Source organism: Venturia canescens, chromosome 8 (assembly GCF_019457755.1).
Source record: "Venturia canescens isolate UGA chromosome 8, ASM1945775v1, whole genome shotgun sequence".
NCBI classification, from domain to species: Eukaryota; Metazoa; Arthropoda; class Insecta; order Hymenoptera; family Ichneumonidae; genus Venturia; species Venturia canescens.
The window spans coordinates 18,605,279-18,621,428 of record NC_057428.1 but is presented as its reverse complement, the minus strand read 5'-3'; the positions used below and the strand labels follow the sequence as shown (position 1 = coordinate 18,621,428).

The following is a 16,150-nucleotide window of genomic DNA, read 5'->3' as shown; positions in this document are numbered from 1 at the left end:
ATCCATGGGTGCTTAAATTATTATAATAGATAATAATAAAAGAAAGTTTGCATTAATTGAGACTATTGAGACGACGAAAAAATAGTCCACTCTTTCCAATTTGCTCATGGCTTAAATGTTTGAATTTTGCAAACTTTATCGTGTAACAAAAAAAAACAAAATCATAAAAAAATGACAATTTTGCGTAGGAAATCCTATGCTACACAAACGAATAAAAAAACATGTCAAACAAATAGCTGTGTAGGAAAAACGGCACTATAAAATTTGTTGTTTAGTTTCTCGTCCATGTGAAACGCAAATACGAAGTGTATCTAGTCGTTACTTAATGTTTGCTAGTCAGATTTTATCGTTTTCGTCAAAGAATATCGGCGATACAGAGTAACACCTGAGAAAAAAAATAACTACCAAAACAAAGAAAAAAAACTAATTTATTGATTGTCCGTATAGAGTATTGAATGTTGATAAAAATATTATTTATTATATGCAAGCTTAGTTCTCGATCGTACAATTTGTAAAACACGGAAAATCGTTCGATGCTCCTGTACAAATCGGATGTTTTGACGTGCTGAACCAATTTCTCATGGTTGCGATCACTATCACGATCAATGGATTTAAAGCCATTATTTTATGCAGTGTTTTCCATGTAGCCCGATGCTGTATTGGGTAAAATTGTTATACATGTACAATTATATGTTTACGTGTCAATCGTAGTCAAATTTGTTTAGCTGATGTTCACGCAAGCATTATTAATAAAATGTTTATTCTCGTCTGTTGATTTCAATACAGCTGAACTGGAAGACAAAAAGTAGAATGACGTGAGGGTGAAAGGACTCACGTTTATGCCAAAAATGTAATTCCACAAAACCCTTACATTTTTAGATTTTCGAGGAATTTCGAAATTTCAAAATTGAGTTATGTCTTTCTGCTGAGAAATTTCAATTGGGTATGAGAATATCCAAAATCTCTATGAAACGCATGTAACATATTCTTAATCTAGTTTCACGTTCCACGTTTGGTTTCAATGTAAAATAAAAAAGGGAAAATAGTGATCGAACAAAAATCCCATTATCAATGAACAGTATTACACAAAAAAAAAGATTGCCAATGTTTTATATAAAATATTCACATTTATAATTGAGATTCATAATGAACGTGGAAAATCTTTGAAATGTTCGAACAAAATTGGGCACAATTTTCGCCATGACACACGGTTTTAAAATCCTCCAGATACATACAACATTTAAAAAAATTAATTATCGTCCTGTACAATGACAATACAAGAATAATAATAACGTCGATTTCAATTGTATACTTGAATTTCCGCAGTTTTAAGTTTTCTTAAATTTTTCAGACCTTTGTTAAACACAATAAAACATACTGTCGAACTGTAAAATGCGTTCATTTTGACTGATGTATAAATTATATGGCGCTGAGAAAACAGTGGATTTCATTCACCGTTCCAATACTTTAGTTATTAATTATAATAATATTCCATATAATATATATATATATATATATATAAGTATATAGATTTATATACGTAGATATTCCGTTAAAAAACAACTTCCCCCGTCATATTGTTGTCCAAGTATGATTGAAAATAAGAATGATCGATTTTCCTTCTGTCCTCATGATCCTAAGATTGACATCAGTATTCAAAAAATATCAATCGAATGGTTGACCGTCAGAAAATTTTTGATCAGAGTTCAATTTTGTTGCTCCCCGTCGTTTTTGTTGTGCTCATCCGGCTCGATAAACCGATGACTTTCCTCTTCACCTTCATTCGCATTATTGCTCGGTTCTGCTATGTTGAAGAGGATTACGAAAAGATTGATGAATTTAGTATTTGTCACGATCGATTTTTCAAAATCTAGTCAATAGAAATAATTTGTAAAATGGAATGAAGCATTATTTACCACCGTTCGCCTCGTCAACGTTCTCTTTTCCGTTTTCAATATTGGCTAAATTATTTGCAGCGACCGTGTTCGATGTTGGTGCTGAAACACACAATGGCATAAATTTCAATTGTGTCCTCGTTTATAGAATAACAAGACAACGTGAATCCCAACGTGTGTTATTTGGTGAAAATCCTTGTTTTATAGTGTACGTTATTGATAACTCAGCCCCAAACAGGTTAGACGAGAGACAGAGAGGGAGTTAGACTGGAGATGCTAGACGAAAAAGAGAGTGAGCGAGGCCGAGACCAATGTTCCTGGTAATAGTAGCGAACGAATGACGAAAATTCCAAATCGAGTTGGTGAAAATTTGGAGATATTCCTGCATGAGATTTTGTGTGTTTATGAATTTTTAGGAGAGAGCCAGAAAGCGAGAGAAGCTTCAGAGGAATTCAAGAATTTATTCCGAAAAAATAGTAATTTAGAAGAGTCGATTTTCTGCTAATTGTTATACGAACAAAAAGCTCGAGCTTCAGAGAAATTTAGATTCATTCTTGGTGGATTTAGGGCCTCTACCTTTCAGCATTGTTACTGAGAGGCGAGGAGATTGACGTGAAACACCAGGCGGATCTCTCGGGAGTATTGGCACTCCATGATACTTCATACCTCGTTGACCCGAGACTGATATTTGCACTGCTGATTCGTCAACCGGACCCAACTGTGCCTTGTCTTTGGAGCCTTCCGTTACTAAGCACAAAAGCAAACATGCCAGAAAAAAAATATTTTTTTCTCTCGTATCCTTCAACTTGTGGAAATGCAACTACGAGTGTGTCATTCCGAGTTTTTATCTAACGGAACAGACTTGTGTAGAGTTCTGCTATAATACTCATGGAATTTGAGCATTATTATCAAATTGCAAGATATAGCATTAGTATTCCTTGGTAACTGTGAAAGCTGAACAATTTGGAATTCAACATACAACGGGAGAAACTTACATTCTGTTCGAAATTCTTCCTCCACAGCCTTCTCATTTTGAATGTTAACCGAAAGCTTCAATTTCTCCAGATTACTCAGTGCCTGTAATCATACCATTTTATTTCATATTTCATCAATCAAGTTTTCTTTTCCAATAAATTTGATTTGTTTGGTATAACAATGCAAGAAGTGAGAATCAATAAAATAATTGATAATATCAATTCCAATGAGATTTATATAAGCAATATGACGGTTAAAAAAACCACTTTTTGCAGCATCAAAAAACCATGAAATCAAATGTATCGCACCGCCTCAAGATCCGTCATCAACTTTTTATTTTCCTCCTTCTTGGTTGCCAACTGAGTAGCCATTGTATCTTTTTCTAATCTCAAAGTTTCCAAAGTGGCGCTCTTGGTAGCATCGAGCTTGTTCAGTGAATCCAGTTCACTTTTGCACATAGTGAGTGATTCCGTGACTTCGTCATTTTTCATTTTCAAAGAATTAAGTTGCTGCAAACGCACGTGAAGAGTGCCAACCTCGTCCTTCAAGCTTTTGTAACGCTGATCCATGTTTTGCCGCAAAGTTGTACACTCGTCTCTCTCTTCAGCACTGATAAAAATTTATCATTATTTTAGTAAGTTTTCACAGTGTTATTCCTCTTTGGTTGGATAAAAAACGTTTAATTTTTCAAGAGACCATTGCACAAGGAACTTGTAAGTTTTTACCTGATTTTCAAATGTTCATTGAGCTCGTCAAGTTGACGGAGCAATTCAAGATTCTCGGTTGAGAGACTCCACCAGTTGCAAACAAGAAAAAAACAGGCAACGAGCAATCCACCGACAAACAGTGGTGGACATCTGCCGCCGCCAACTCTCAAACCATCCAAACCCATTATTCTACTTATCTGTGGCTCTTCCGCAAGATAATTATCTTTTGAAAGCATGTATTTAAAGGCTGTAACGACACGCACTGAGCTTTGTGCGATTTTCGACAGAGAAATTATATTCACAGATATCTATGGATTTGTATATGGCAAATACCAGATATACGATAATTGTTGATTATTCTGGTGTGAGGCGTTAACCTCAAAAATTGGATAACGCTTCACGGAGGGCTTTTCTCAGTTAAGTAAAAGGTCATATTTGCATTAAGAAGATTAATTGTAATTGAAAAATGATCAATTGTTGTTTTTCGGACGTACCGCGAACGTATGAAACAAACAGAAAAAAAAAGTACGAGGCCCTAATACGAATAAGTTGTCAGATGCTGCTGTTGCTGACAGACGACTATATATTCATCACATTGATGATGATAAGGTCAGTATCACATTTCCGATTTGAGTAGTGTATATGTAACAAGTGCAATGAAAACGAAAACTTTCGTTTCGGTGTAGTCATCGAATTCGCCACGCCGCGCGGCTGCTATGCCCATGAAACTAAAAGAATATTCATTTTGAGGAGATGAAGAGGTCAGGAAAAAAATAAAGAGTATGCGTACACATGTACACACGCATGCGTAAGAAAACTACGCAAAATTAGGTTCGACCCATGTTCGACCTCTGATATTTTATTTATCGTTCTGTAGATTATAGCATTATTGTTTATTCGTCTTCGTCATCTCGGCTCTAATGTTTCGGCCCGGCGACGGTGCCGGGGCAGCGTGAAATCGTATGGTCCCGTATGATTTCATTCTAAATTTACTACTTTTTTACCAAAAGGTGACGAAGCAGGTTGCAAAATGGCGGCTCGCCGCAACTTTACAATGATAATCGACGTACTCTAAACTCTAAACAAACAACCAAGATCTTCTGCTGGTAGCGGCCGTAGCGGCCAACGGGCCAACGACTGCAATCCGACAGAAGTGCAGAAGAAAGCCGGCTGCATGCGACCTCACCTCCGATCGACGACTGCCTAATGCCTAATCCGCCGTGGCTGCAGACCCTGCGCTACTCCGTGCAGTCTCTCGCGCATTAAGCCACAAATTGCTTAGACCTGAGCCAACCACAACAAGAAGAAGAAGAAGAAGCCACAAATTCGCCAATGCCATGGCGACCAAACATATCTCCTCTATATTTTCTATCACTCACTCCAACACCAACGGTTCTGGCAACATCGAAAAGCATGGTTTTATATAATTTCGAATCAGAAATTTTGAACAATTTACGAAACTCGAAAAAGTAGTTTTTAGTGGTGCCTTGCGATTCGCGCTTACAGCGGCATTACATATCTTAGATATGGCGATAAAACAGGAGTTCATTCATTGTGAATTGGAACGCATTGGTCGTGTTGTTGCCGCAGAATTTCCTTGTATTGCGCTTTTCAATGCATAATTATATTCGAAATGAAAACTTTTTTCCCGCATCGTTTTGTGGCGCCCTCCGGAAAGAAATATTATGGAGCGGAAAGTGGAACTGAGGCAACTGAGGGGAACGATTCGTGTAATTTTTTAGTCGACAAGTCGACATTTTACGTGAGCAGTAGAAAATGAGGGGATTCACATATAAAAAATGAATCAGTGATACGTTAGTGCAGAGAACATGTTAGTGCCTTGATTTGGTGAAAACTGTTTTTTTTTCCGTCAGGTTAGAGCTTGCCTAAATCGTTACTTTTTTAAGAATCTTCGAAGCAAGTATATAGATAAAAGAGTTTCATATACACATTTTCTGTGCTGCAGATGAATGCGGAAGGTTTGTGCTATAAACCGTTTCATTTTATGACGCAATTATAGCCACACAAATCTCAAGGTTGCTCAAGGCCCTGACGATGGCACAGACAGCTGATTCTCTCGTCGCCCTTGAGGTTAGTTTCAGAATATTATTTATAACTCCGAATTTAGTACGGATCTCATGAATCATATCTCTAACACACAATGGACTTGCTCATTTGTCACCTCGAAGATACCGAGTCGGATCTGATGTGTGACATTTTATCTCCACTTCTAATACGAAGGAAAATATTTAAAAAAATAAAAGTTATGAAACCGAATAAAAAGGACTTGTTTCTGAAAATCCAATAGTCTACATCTCACCGTTAACGTTTGAAAAAACGGGTGAAGGATTTGACACTTGAAGAGTCAACTATATTTACCATTACTCTGTAAACATGCAGTGTCATTTCATAAAGTATAGATATAGTGGCTCAGAGTTTGCTGCTTATGGTCATAATTGTATTGTAAAGAAACAGCTTTTATATTATTTTGAAGATATTGACGCATCACCAACTTGTGTTTTGTTCATAGGCGAAATTGTTTGAAACATCGAGAGCGATACAACAAAACTTCTATGAAATTTCAAGTGATTGGAATTGCTATGAGCAATATGAACTCAATTATCTCAGAGACTACATCGGCATTGCTATGTTTGGACCCCCCCGACCCAAAGTTACTGATGAAAACAACAAATCAACATACCCCGATGAAGATATAAACGATGCAGGGTATTTTATTTATGAAAAGGAACAGCAAGAGGCGATACAAGAAATATACGACAAAATATTGAAGTATGCTAATCCAAATGGCTTGACAGGAAGTGTATTCTGCAATGTAATATACAATGTTATATTCAACAAAGAACAAGAGCAGGAATCTTTAGTAAAGAAAAAAGTGAAATTGGCTGCTATGTTGAAAGAAAACGAACACGAAGGTGGAGAAGCAATATTTGGATGTTTGGAACCAGAAGTTCAGGCTTATCCAATACCGGTATTCAAAGTAAAACAGATTTGTACTGAAAATACCGGAGCCTCTGAGAAAATTTATTTCATAGATAATGGAGGAAGGGTCTACAACGGATTTGAGGATTATTTGGACAACAATAGATTACCATTATGTACCATGGTTTATCCCAAAGATGGCAAATATCAAATTGATCAGCAATTATATTCTGAATCGAATGTAGCAAATGAAAACAATGACAATCGTGAGTCAGTGGTCTGGCTGGAGCATAGACAATCACCCGTTGATAGTACTACGTCAAAAATTTTGTCGGGAGGTGATATTGTCACTACAGTGGTGACTGTTGCTAGTATGGGTGTTGCAATTGCTTCATTGTTTACTCCTATTGGTCCTGCTGTCGCAGTAGCAAGTATGTACCATAAAAGACGTATTTAATTATAAGAGGACATTTTTACGACCATATTACTGTTGAATCAATCATTTTTCTAGAATGAAAAACTCGAATTTGCGAAATATTCTCTGGAATAATACGGCTATTTCCATAGTTTTATTCACGTTTTCATTTCCATATTTTTTTCATTATATTTGATGATTTTTGAGTCGAAATCTCGAACTACATAACGCCAAATCGATGTGAAAGCTCTATAGATTTATTTTTAATTTCATTTCGACTTTTTTTTTGTTATTTGAATTTATAGGTTCCATAGGTGGTGGTGTAGGCGGTGCATGGAGTTTTGGCAGATCGACTCAACATTTAATTGACCGAGGTCTTCATGACGAATCGATAAGTCCAACAGCTGATAAATCTACGTTCTCGGCTTGGATGGGAATTGCCGGTGGTGCTGTAGGTTTAGCAGCGACTGGTAGTTCGGCTCTCCTCTCACGAGCTGTACGAACAGGAACAACAGTCAGTAGAGCAGCAACGTTGACATACGACGTGGTATTGGTTGGTAATTTGGTCGTAAATGGTGTCGGCCTCAGTTTTAAAAGCTACGACATTTATACCGCGTACAAAGAAGGCAGAGATGTTTCGGCAGTGGATGTCGGCATGCTCGTTGGCCACATGTTCTTTTTCGGAAATTCTGTAATGAATATCCGGTTCGCTCGAACCATCATTGAATCTTCACAAGCCCAACTGTTGAAAGATTACGAAGCGAGTTTACGCAGCAATCGACATCGTAAGGAGTTCCAAAGAATGGCTCGCAACACGAGAGCTGCCGGTACCAATGACATTTCCAGCAACGAGGAAATCATCCGAGGAATCAACAAAATTTCAAACAAGGATGATTTCTTTCAAGCCATGGTGAGAAATCGCAAATCTTTAAGTGCTTCGAATGCTAGAGCAGCTTTCTCCGATGGCAAAGTCACTGTCAATTCCATCTTGACCATCGATCCCATTGAATTTGCAAATTTACCGAGAGAAGTACGAACAGAGATCATTAGAAGCGTGGTCAATCCTCAAACCGGGAGCAACATCCATTCACCCGAAGTCTCAATACCCTCCGGTGGACTTGATTCAGTGATTTCTGGCTCGACACCCACTGGTTCGACTCAAACTCAGACTAAAGGTTCTGGTGGAACTAAACCGATGAACCCAGGGCAACAAAAACCCAAAAACTCTGCTGGAATCGAAGCGAAAAAAGCAGCTGACAAGCAGCCTAAAAATTCTACTCCAGCCAAAGAAACTGTTCCAGCTGAATCAAAATCGAGCAACTCCGTTGGAGTTAAACGAAACAATGTAGCTGGAACAGAGCCAAAAGATTCTGGTACAGCCCAAAATAAAAATTCCATGAAACCACCGTCTGCTATTTCTCCTTCAGTTGAAGCGAACAATTTTCCTGAAATGACGTCCGATACTTCGGCGAAACCAATACTGCGAGCCACTCCAGAAGTTTCAACAAGTCATTCAACGTCAACGAAGGCGAATGCTTCCCCTGGAGTTCTGAAAAAGTCCGCCAACACCAAATCGGATGTTCCGACAGCAACAGAGCCCAAAGATTCAACGAAAGTACTCAAGCCGGCCAGAACGGCTGCTGAAGTGAAAACAAAAGTTCGACCGAACGAAACGACTTACAAAAATTTTGAAACACAGAACGGTTCGGTGCTCAATGAATTCTGTACAAGACACGCAAGCGCCTTGCTACAAACTGCCCCTCCGCAAATAACCGATTTTGCGAATGTACTGAGCGAGCTTCGATACATACAAAATTATGTCATTATTTTTGGCAAATTACTCGAGATTGGCTACAAAATATTACAAAATCTACCTCGTGACGAAGAAATAGTACTGGGAAATATACTTAGTCTCATAGTTGAATTTTTATGGAGTTATCTCAAGGAATGCATAAGATTTACAAAACCGGGAATCCCGATCGATGATCCTTTGATTCGCAAATGTTTGGACGGTGCTCTGCAAGAACTCTGGGTCAACGTAGAACAGAGAATCGAAGTCTACGTCGAAGCCTTTAAAGAATGGTTAAGAAAAACGTTTCCCCAAACATTCAAAATTCCCAATTAACTCAATTATCGAAGCTCGTCAGAATTTGTAGTAATCTGCTCAATAGTAGAAATCAGATGTACAAAGGCTTCAAATTTTCCGAATGCACGCGAAGATCCTCGAAACTCAATGGATCGTGAAACTAGAAAGACTAAAAATTCACCTATCGCCTAACAAAGACATATCGAAAAACGTGTCCAATCGTAGTATCTTTTGATATAATAAAATTTGTATTCCTGGTATACAAATAATATTGAATTTTTTACAAATTCTCTAATTATTGGTAATTGGCACATTTTTTTCTATGAACTCACGAAACGCACGTACAAATTAGTGAATTGAATATTTGTTCGCGGTTCTATTGGCACGATGTAAATAATAGTATTGACGGTTCGCTGAAAACAAAAGATGTAAAAAACTAATATAGAAAAGAGCGAAACTCCAGTATTTTTGATAGTTCTAGCGACCACTTTATATTGTAACATATGTAAGTAAAATAAAAATTCTTCGATCTTGGAGTCAAATTTTTACTTTTTTCAATCGACATCGTAAGGTTCTGTATATAAACGAGCCGCTACCGCGTCTTTTGATAAATAAATTTATCGAGTATATAAAGTGATCCATGCTTGTGCCGAATTAATTGAACATATAAATCTGATATTTTTTCAAACGTCAATGAAAAATTAATCAGAAGGCTGATCATGAAGACATTAAATTGCATACGCCGATAATAATTTTATTCGCGCAATAATTACGTGTTGTAGACTGCAAAATTCAAAATATATATTTTTCCCGCTGGCGTGTGGCGGCCTCACTGAACAAAAATGCGTAGAAGAGAGGTGTGGTTGGGTTGAAACGGGAACCAGTGGAAAAAACAGGAGGGAACGCTTCCCGCTGCGTTTATTTTTATAAAAAAAATACAATGGTGCGAGCCACGCAGAAAACGAGGGGAATCACATAGAGTTTTGCTACAGTGGCGTACCTTCATATCAAAACATATGTATTACCTGTGGAATAAACCTGGATTTTTAGGTACTGTTGGAAATAACTCTTCAGAGAATCCATTGGTATATACAGCTGTGCCGTCCGAAGAAATACAATCTTTCGAGAATTCTACTACTTTAATTTTCTTATGATAGCAAGGTCGAGAATGGCGAAAAAACTTGATACTTTTCTCGCCCTCGAGGTTAGTTCCGACATTCTTTATTCTATTTCACTAAACTCCGTATCAATCAAAAGATTTTACGTAATCAAACAATATACCTACGTACAGGAATAATGCTCTACCCGAATAAACAGCAGCAATTGATAACGAATTCCTATCCCTCGTAGGCAAAATTGCTCGAAACAGCGACTGCATTTCAACAAAATCTTTACGAAATTTCGGGCGATTGGCATAGCTTCGAATACAAAGAATTTAATTACCTCAAAGACTACATTGGTTGTGCTATGTTTGGGCCTCCTCAATCTAAGGACCAAGATGAATCGAAATACAATGCAAATGAATCACAGAATAAGAAAAAAAGTGAAGCCACAGAAGACCTTGCAATTCAGTATAACGTAGGATACTATGTTTACGAAAAAAAACAGCAAGAGACTATAAACTTGATTTTTGACAAAATTCTTGAGAATGGAAATCGTTACAACTCAAGAGGAACCATATTTTGCAACGTAATATTTAATGTGATATTCAACACGAAGCAAGCACACGAAGCTTTCAAAAAGTACAAAGGAAAATGGGAAGCTTACTGTGAACGAAAAGAAAATAAGGATGGGAAGGAGACCTCTGAATGTTCGATCCCTGAAGTACAAGTTTATCCTGTACCTGTATTCAAAGTGAAGCAGGTTCGCACTAAATGGACTCTCAGTGATAATATTTCTCTTTCCAGTACAACTTCTGAGAAAATTTATTACATAGACAATGATGGACGAGTTTATAAAGGATTCAAAGATTACTTGGATAACAATACATTACCAAAATGTACTATGGTCTATCCAAAAGATGGCAAATATCAGATGAATCTGGTATCATTTAAACATCGCAAGCATCCAAGAAAAAATGGAGAATTTATAACAGATGTCTGGCTGGAGCATCGCCAATCACCAGCTGACAACCTAGCATCAAAAGTTCTAAAGGGTGGCGATATTGCTACTACAATCATCAGTTTTGCTAGCTTGGGTGTTGGAATTGCTGCCATGTTCACTCCTATTGGTCCTATTGCAGCAATTGCAGGTATACTCTAAGAGTGATATATTGTTATCGACATTAGTTAATGTTGCCAAAAACGTTTTTGGGCTTTCATTCTGCCAATTCAAATTCACTTCATAGGCTTTCATGCTTCTGTGATTCGACATTTAACCCAAGTTTTTTGTTAATTGATACTGCTATCTCATTAGCGCCAATAGAAATTGATTTATAATAGTTATATAGCTATAATAGTTATAAAATAATAATTTGGTATTTTTTGCACCATTTGATTGTTATATTATTAAATTTCTAATGGTAGCATAAACTGAAAGAGGCTCAAGCAGCTTATCCAGTTTTAGATTTTTAGTAAACATTTTTTTATCAGGAAAAACTGTAGAATCTTTCAAACTCGGGCTCTTTAGTATTTGTATATTTTGTATTTTAATTGCACAGGTGGAGTAGGTGGTGCAATAGGCAGCACTTGGACCGTTGGAAGATCGGCTCAACATTTGGCTGATCGAGGTCTCCACGATGAAACAATAAATCCAATCGAGAATAGATCTGTGATGGGTGCTTGGATCGGGATTGCCGGTGGAGCTGTAGGCTTTGTAGCTTCTGGTAGCACAGCTCTCGTCTCACGTGCGATACGTACAGGAACAACGATCGGTAGAGCAGCAACGGTAGCTTACGACGCAGTGCTAATTGGCAACTTGGTCGTAAATGGGGTTGGCCTCAGTTTCAAAGGTTACGATATGTATGCCTCGTATATGGAAAGCAAACAGATTTCAGCAGTAGATGTTGTTATGCTTGCCACACATTTGTTTTTCTTCGGAAATTCTGTAATGAATATCCGGTTTGCTCGAACCATCATCGAATCTTCACAAGCCCAACTGTTGAAAGATTACGAAGCGAGTTTACGCAGCAACCGACACCGTAATGAATTCCAAAGAATGGCTCGTAACACGAGAGCTGCCGGTACCAATGATATTTCTAGCAACGAGGAAATCATCCGAGGAATCAACAAAATTTCAAACAAGGATGATTTCTTTCAAGCCATGGTAAGAAATCGCGAATGTTTGAGTGCTTCGAGTGCCAGAGCAGCTTTCTCTGATGGCAAGGTCACTGTCAATGACGTCTTGATAATCGATCCTATTGAATTTGCAAATTTACCGAGAGAAGTACGAACAGAGATCATTAGAAACGTGGTCAATCCTCAAACCGGGAGCAACATCCATTCACCCGGAATCTCCAACGCCTCTAGCGGACTTAATCCACCGAATTCTGCATCGAAATCAGCCAATTCGGCTGGCATTAAACCGAATTACGTGACTGGAACACAACCCAAAGAGTTTCGAGAAGCCAAACCAAATTTGGTAAAATCGAAGGTTGAGATGGAAATTCGACCGAACGAAACATCGTATAGAAAATTCGATACAACCAACCGTACAGTTCTCAAGGAATTTTGCACTCGACACGCGAACTCCATGATGCAAGCTGCGCCACCGCACATTGCTGATTTTTCAAATGTCCTCACAGAACTTCGTTCTGTTGTCAATTACGCACAAATTTTTACTATTTTGCTTGAAATCGGGTACAAAATATGGGAATCTTTACCGCAAGATAGAAAAATAACAATTGGCGAGGTTCTTAGAAAAATAGTAGAATTTGTTTGGAATTACGTTAAGACGTGTATAAAACGTCGAATACCGAAAATTCCAATCGATGATCCTGCGCTATGCAAATTTTTGATTCCCATCATACAAAAACTTTCCATTATGGTCGAAGAGGAAATCGATGTTTGGGTCGAAGCCTTCATTAAATGGCTCGAAAAAAAATGTCCTCAAACTTTTTAATTGAAATTCAATTTTGAATCGATAACTCGTACAATTATAAGAAACCTCGAAGGTGCCTCAGAATCTCAAAACTAGACTGCTATAGACTGTAATATTAGGGAGACTGAATTTTCACTTAACGAAAAATAACATATCATATTTTTCATAAATTCACATAAAATTGTGATAATCGTTAGGATTCTACAATAAATTTGTACAAATTTCAAATAATACCACAAGCACGTTCGCCAAATGAAAACGGTTTGAATTTCGATAATTTTTCGTTCAAATTTTCATCGAAAGGAAATTAAAATTCCATACTCGTTGGATAATTATTAATGAAACTTCTGAATAATTTAATAGTATTTTTTGATCGAACCAGAGAACGATTATAGTTTCGTTATACTCGTACTATGGCCCGGTGGATCCCAAGATTCATCCGTTAAAGAATGTCTTTTTTTTCGTGGAACTTTAACTTTGCCACTCGACGGTGGTGCTCTTCTTTCTGGGTCTGATATGAGAAGTTTCGTGTCGCGAAAACTTTCCGGATTCATCGCTTCCATACTCGGTTGAGAAACGTTGGAATACGATTCTTCCAGTCCTTCCGAATATTGGTCCGTATAATCGCATTCGTGAGCACCATCCGGCCACGTAGCGTATTCTTAAAAATGAAAAAAAAAACACGATAAAACAATAGAGCTTAAAAATAAATCGATTGAATACCAGATTTAGCTAAATTTGGTATCGTTCTGTGAATTGCAATACAAATATTGATCGTCCGGATTGAATCTATACCGGCAATAATAAATACAAAAAATATTTATGAAGAAATAATTGTATTGACTATCATTGCGTAAAGTGGAATCATTACAAAAAAAAAATCATCGTATTATCATCTCACCTGTTCTTTCAAGAAGTTCTGATTCGTACTGATCGTCCGGACAATCGTAAGGCGCTCTGTCGTAATCTGCAATTTGTGAAACAATAATTATAATTTTTAAAGGAAGTTTATGGACAGTTATGATATTTGAATCCTTTAAGTTGTGGATAAAATAACAAATTTATATAAAAACTGTCGAGTAATCATTGTTGAAAGATTTAACATGCTCTTTTTCCTCATAATCAGTCAAATACGAATTTCCTCATTTGAATATCGAGGTAAAAAATCAATTACCAATGATTTCATCTTCGTCGTTGTTCCTGCAGTCGTCTGATTCGAAATTCGCTGGAAGGCAAGTCCGAGAACCTGAAAGACGAAAACGGTTTTTTTCCGTTTAATTGAATTTGAAAAACTTGGCATTGAAAGTTGGATCCTCACCTGCGGGTGTTTCAGTCTCGGCAAATCGTTCATAGTCATCTTCGTCGGGAATGATCCTGAAAGATTGAAACAAATTTTCAGTAATCCATCACTGAAATGTCGTTTTTTTTAATTTACAATAAAAAGAACTAACGCGCAAGGTGGCAAATCCAATCTTTTTTCGACATTTCTTCGCCTGGACGATATCGAACAAATCTTCGATGCCTTTTCCGCTTTGCTAAGGTGCTTCGATTTCCGAAACTTCGTATCGCGATAAAGATGCAGCATTGCATCAGCCTCGGAAAGATCCAAATCGGCTACGACGTGAGCTTTAAGCAGGAGGAATCATAAGTCATTTAGACATTTTTCGACCGCGATAAAATACAAAAAATCTATTATAATTATAAATTTATTTGATTATAAAGTTCTTAATAATATTTTCAGAATAAGAAATAAAAGGAAAATTGTGTTTTTAAAGTATTAAGTTCAAAATAACGAAAAGAGTTTTTGACTTGAGAAAAAAATAGCGCAGCGGAAAACTTACGAGATTCGTCAATCAATCGATCAATATAACGAATTCTGCCCCAACAAGGTCGAGTTTCCACGCCTGCAATTTCGCTCCTCTGAGCCCTTTAAAACCAATGCGAATGGTCGATTATAACAAATGATTAGAATGTTTTTTTCATTTAAAAATGAAGAAGTGGAGAAATTGGCCGGCACATTGTCGACGGTTGTTTGAAAAATTTGAAAAAATCAAGCGACGTACTGGAAGATTTTTTGTAACGATTTTTCACTGTGTTTCGTTCTTTCGTGCTTTCTCCTTGAGATTTGTCCCACTCCAGTCGAATCGGAGCCAACAGTAGCCGCTGCCGTTTCATTTTGTTCTTCGGCGACGATCGGGGTTTGCTTTGCAGCAGCTGCCTTTTTTCGTTCAGCTTTTTCAGAAGCATGTTTGAAACAATCGGACTCTTTGGACTCAACGGACCGTCTGCCAATGTTCGACCATTCCGACAAAGGCTCGTTCGACAGAGCGTAATAACCGTGAATCCCGAAATTTGGAATCTCCTGGACCGAAACGTACTCGCACAAATCACCGCCTATCGAAGTCATCACGCGCGGATGCCCGTACGTTACTGTTTCATCCCCCTGTTGCGAGCTGGTGCGTGTTTTCACCAGGGAAATCATGTCTTGAGCCTGTGGAAGAAACGTATCTTTGAAAAAATACCGCACCAACATTTTTAATTGAAAAAATTTCAAATTTGAGTGTTTGGAAAAACGATATTAGCCAATTTTCATAAGTAATTATTTTCGATACTTCAATGGAGCTAATGATCAGAAGAATAATTGTGTAGATATTTCGACACAGTACTTACTTTATGTTTACCAGGTACAATGTCGCCCAAGTCACCGGAAGGTGGAGGTTTTCCAAAAATTCCAGTAAGTCGATCAGTCTGCATCGCTAACAGTAAAAGCTTCAGGTATTCCACGTGAATATTGTCCGCAGCAGAATCCGGAGTGTGGCGAGAATTTAATTCGACAAGTTTCTTCAACCACAAAGCTGCCATTGCTCGATCTGATAATTTTTCGAGTCAGTGAACAACGAGCCAGTGAATACTCGAATAATCATTAATTCACTGAGTTGTGTATTTTAACCTTTCGCATTTGGGAGATTGAGAACCAGAGGTTTCGAGAGTTTCAAGTAAAAATTGAAATCATCCATATTGCCAGTTTTCGCCGTCATTTTTCCGATGTTGATTTCTCCTCAACCGTTAATCAAATACTTTAAACTAAATAACA

The 16,150-nt window shown here is 37.5% G+C and overlaps 4 protein-coding genes across 13 annotated transcripts; 2 read left to right on the top strand and 2 right to left on the bottom strand.

Annotated features, from left to right (window-relative positions):
- Window positions 1-743: 743 nt before the first annotated feature.
- LOC122414298 (uncharacterized) lies at window positions 744-4,894 on the bottom strand. Of its 6 annotated transcripts, none has more exons than XM_043425429.1 (6): window positions 3,596-4,894; window positions 3,179-3,479; window positions 2,891-2,972; window positions 2,562-2,642; window positions 1,917-1,997; window positions 744-1,801 (listed from the first exon to the last, which is right to left on the bottom strand). In XM_043425429.1, the coding sequence occupies exons 1-6, from the start codon at window positions 3,811-3,813 to the stop codon at window positions 1,707-1,709; spliced, it is 858 nt and encodes a 285-aa protein (XP_043281364.1). In that variant the 5' UTR covers window positions 3,814-4,894; the 3' UTR covers window positions 744-1,706. The 6 variants fall into 6 exon arrangements, with proteins under 6 accessions (XP_043281364.1, XP_043281363.1, XP_043281361.1 ...); XM_043425428.1 differs by having other exon boundaries at window positions 744-1,804; window positions 3,596-4,893; XM_043425426.1 differs by having other exon boundaries at window positions 744-1,804; window positions 2,472-2,642; window positions 3,596-4,887.
- A 408-nt stretch (window positions 4,895-5,302) lies between these two features.
- On the top strand, window positions 5,303-9,554 carry LOC122414285 (uncharacterized). Of its 3 annotated transcripts, none has more exons than XM_043425403.1 (4): window positions 5,303-5,408; window positions 5,544-5,668; window positions 6,108-6,948; window positions 7,238-9,554. In XM_043425403.1, the coding sequence occupies exons 2-4, from the start codon at window positions 5,633-5,635 to the stop codon at window positions 9,055-9,057; spliced, it is 2,697 nt and encodes an 898-aa protein (XP_043281338.1). In that variant the 5' UTR covers window positions 5,303-5,408; window positions 5,544-5,632; the 3' UTR covers window positions 9,058-9,554. The 3 variants fall into 3 exon arrangements, with proteins under 3 accessions (XP_043281338.1, XP_043281337.1, XP_043281340.1); XM_043425402.1 differs by having other exon boundaries at window positions 5,315-5,451; XM_043425405.1 differs by lacking the exons at window positions 5,303-5,408; window positions 5,544-5,668 and adding an exon at window positions 5,727-5,965.
- Window positions 9,555-9,719: 165 nt separating this feature from the next.
- On the top strand, window positions 9,720-13,287 carry LOC122414286 (uncharacterized). 3 transcript variants are annotated; one of them, XM_043425408.1, is made up of 4 exons: window positions 9,720-10,222; window positions 10,369-11,269; window positions 11,678-12,282; window positions 12,404-12,685. In XM_043425408.1, exons 1-4 carry the CDS (start codon window positions 10,169-10,171, stop codon window positions 12,551-12,553), a joined length of 1,710 nt encoding a protein of 569 aa, XP_043281343.1. In that variant the 5' UTR covers window positions 9,720-10,168; the 3' UTR covers window positions 12,554-12,685. The 3 variants fall into 3 exon arrangements, with proteins under 3 accessions (XP_043281343.1, XP_043281341.1, XP_043281342.1); XM_043425406.1 differs by having other exon boundaries at window positions 9,869-10,222; window positions 11,678-13,287; XM_043425407.1 differs by lacking the exon at window positions 9,720-10,222 and having other exon boundaries at window positions 10,673-10,842; window positions 10,926-11,269; window positions 11,678-13,287.
- On the bottom strand, window positions 13,060-16,148 carry LOC122414288 (uncharacterized). Its single transcript, XM_043425410.1, has 9 exons — window positions 16,007-16,148; window positions 15,727-15,926; window positions 15,120-15,547; window positions 14,898-14,983; window positions 14,508-14,682; window positions 14,375-14,430; window positions 14,231-14,302; window positions 13,958-14,023; window positions 13,060-13,717 (listed from the first exon to the last, which is right to left on the bottom strand). Exons 1-9 carry the CDS (start codon window positions 16,092-16,094, stop codon window positions 13,446-13,448), a joined length of 1,443 nt encoding a protein of 480 aa, XP_043281345.1. The 5' UTR covers window positions 16,095-16,148; the 3' UTR covers window positions 13,060-13,445.
- Between the last annotated feature and the right edge of the window lie 2 nt (window positions 16,149-16,150).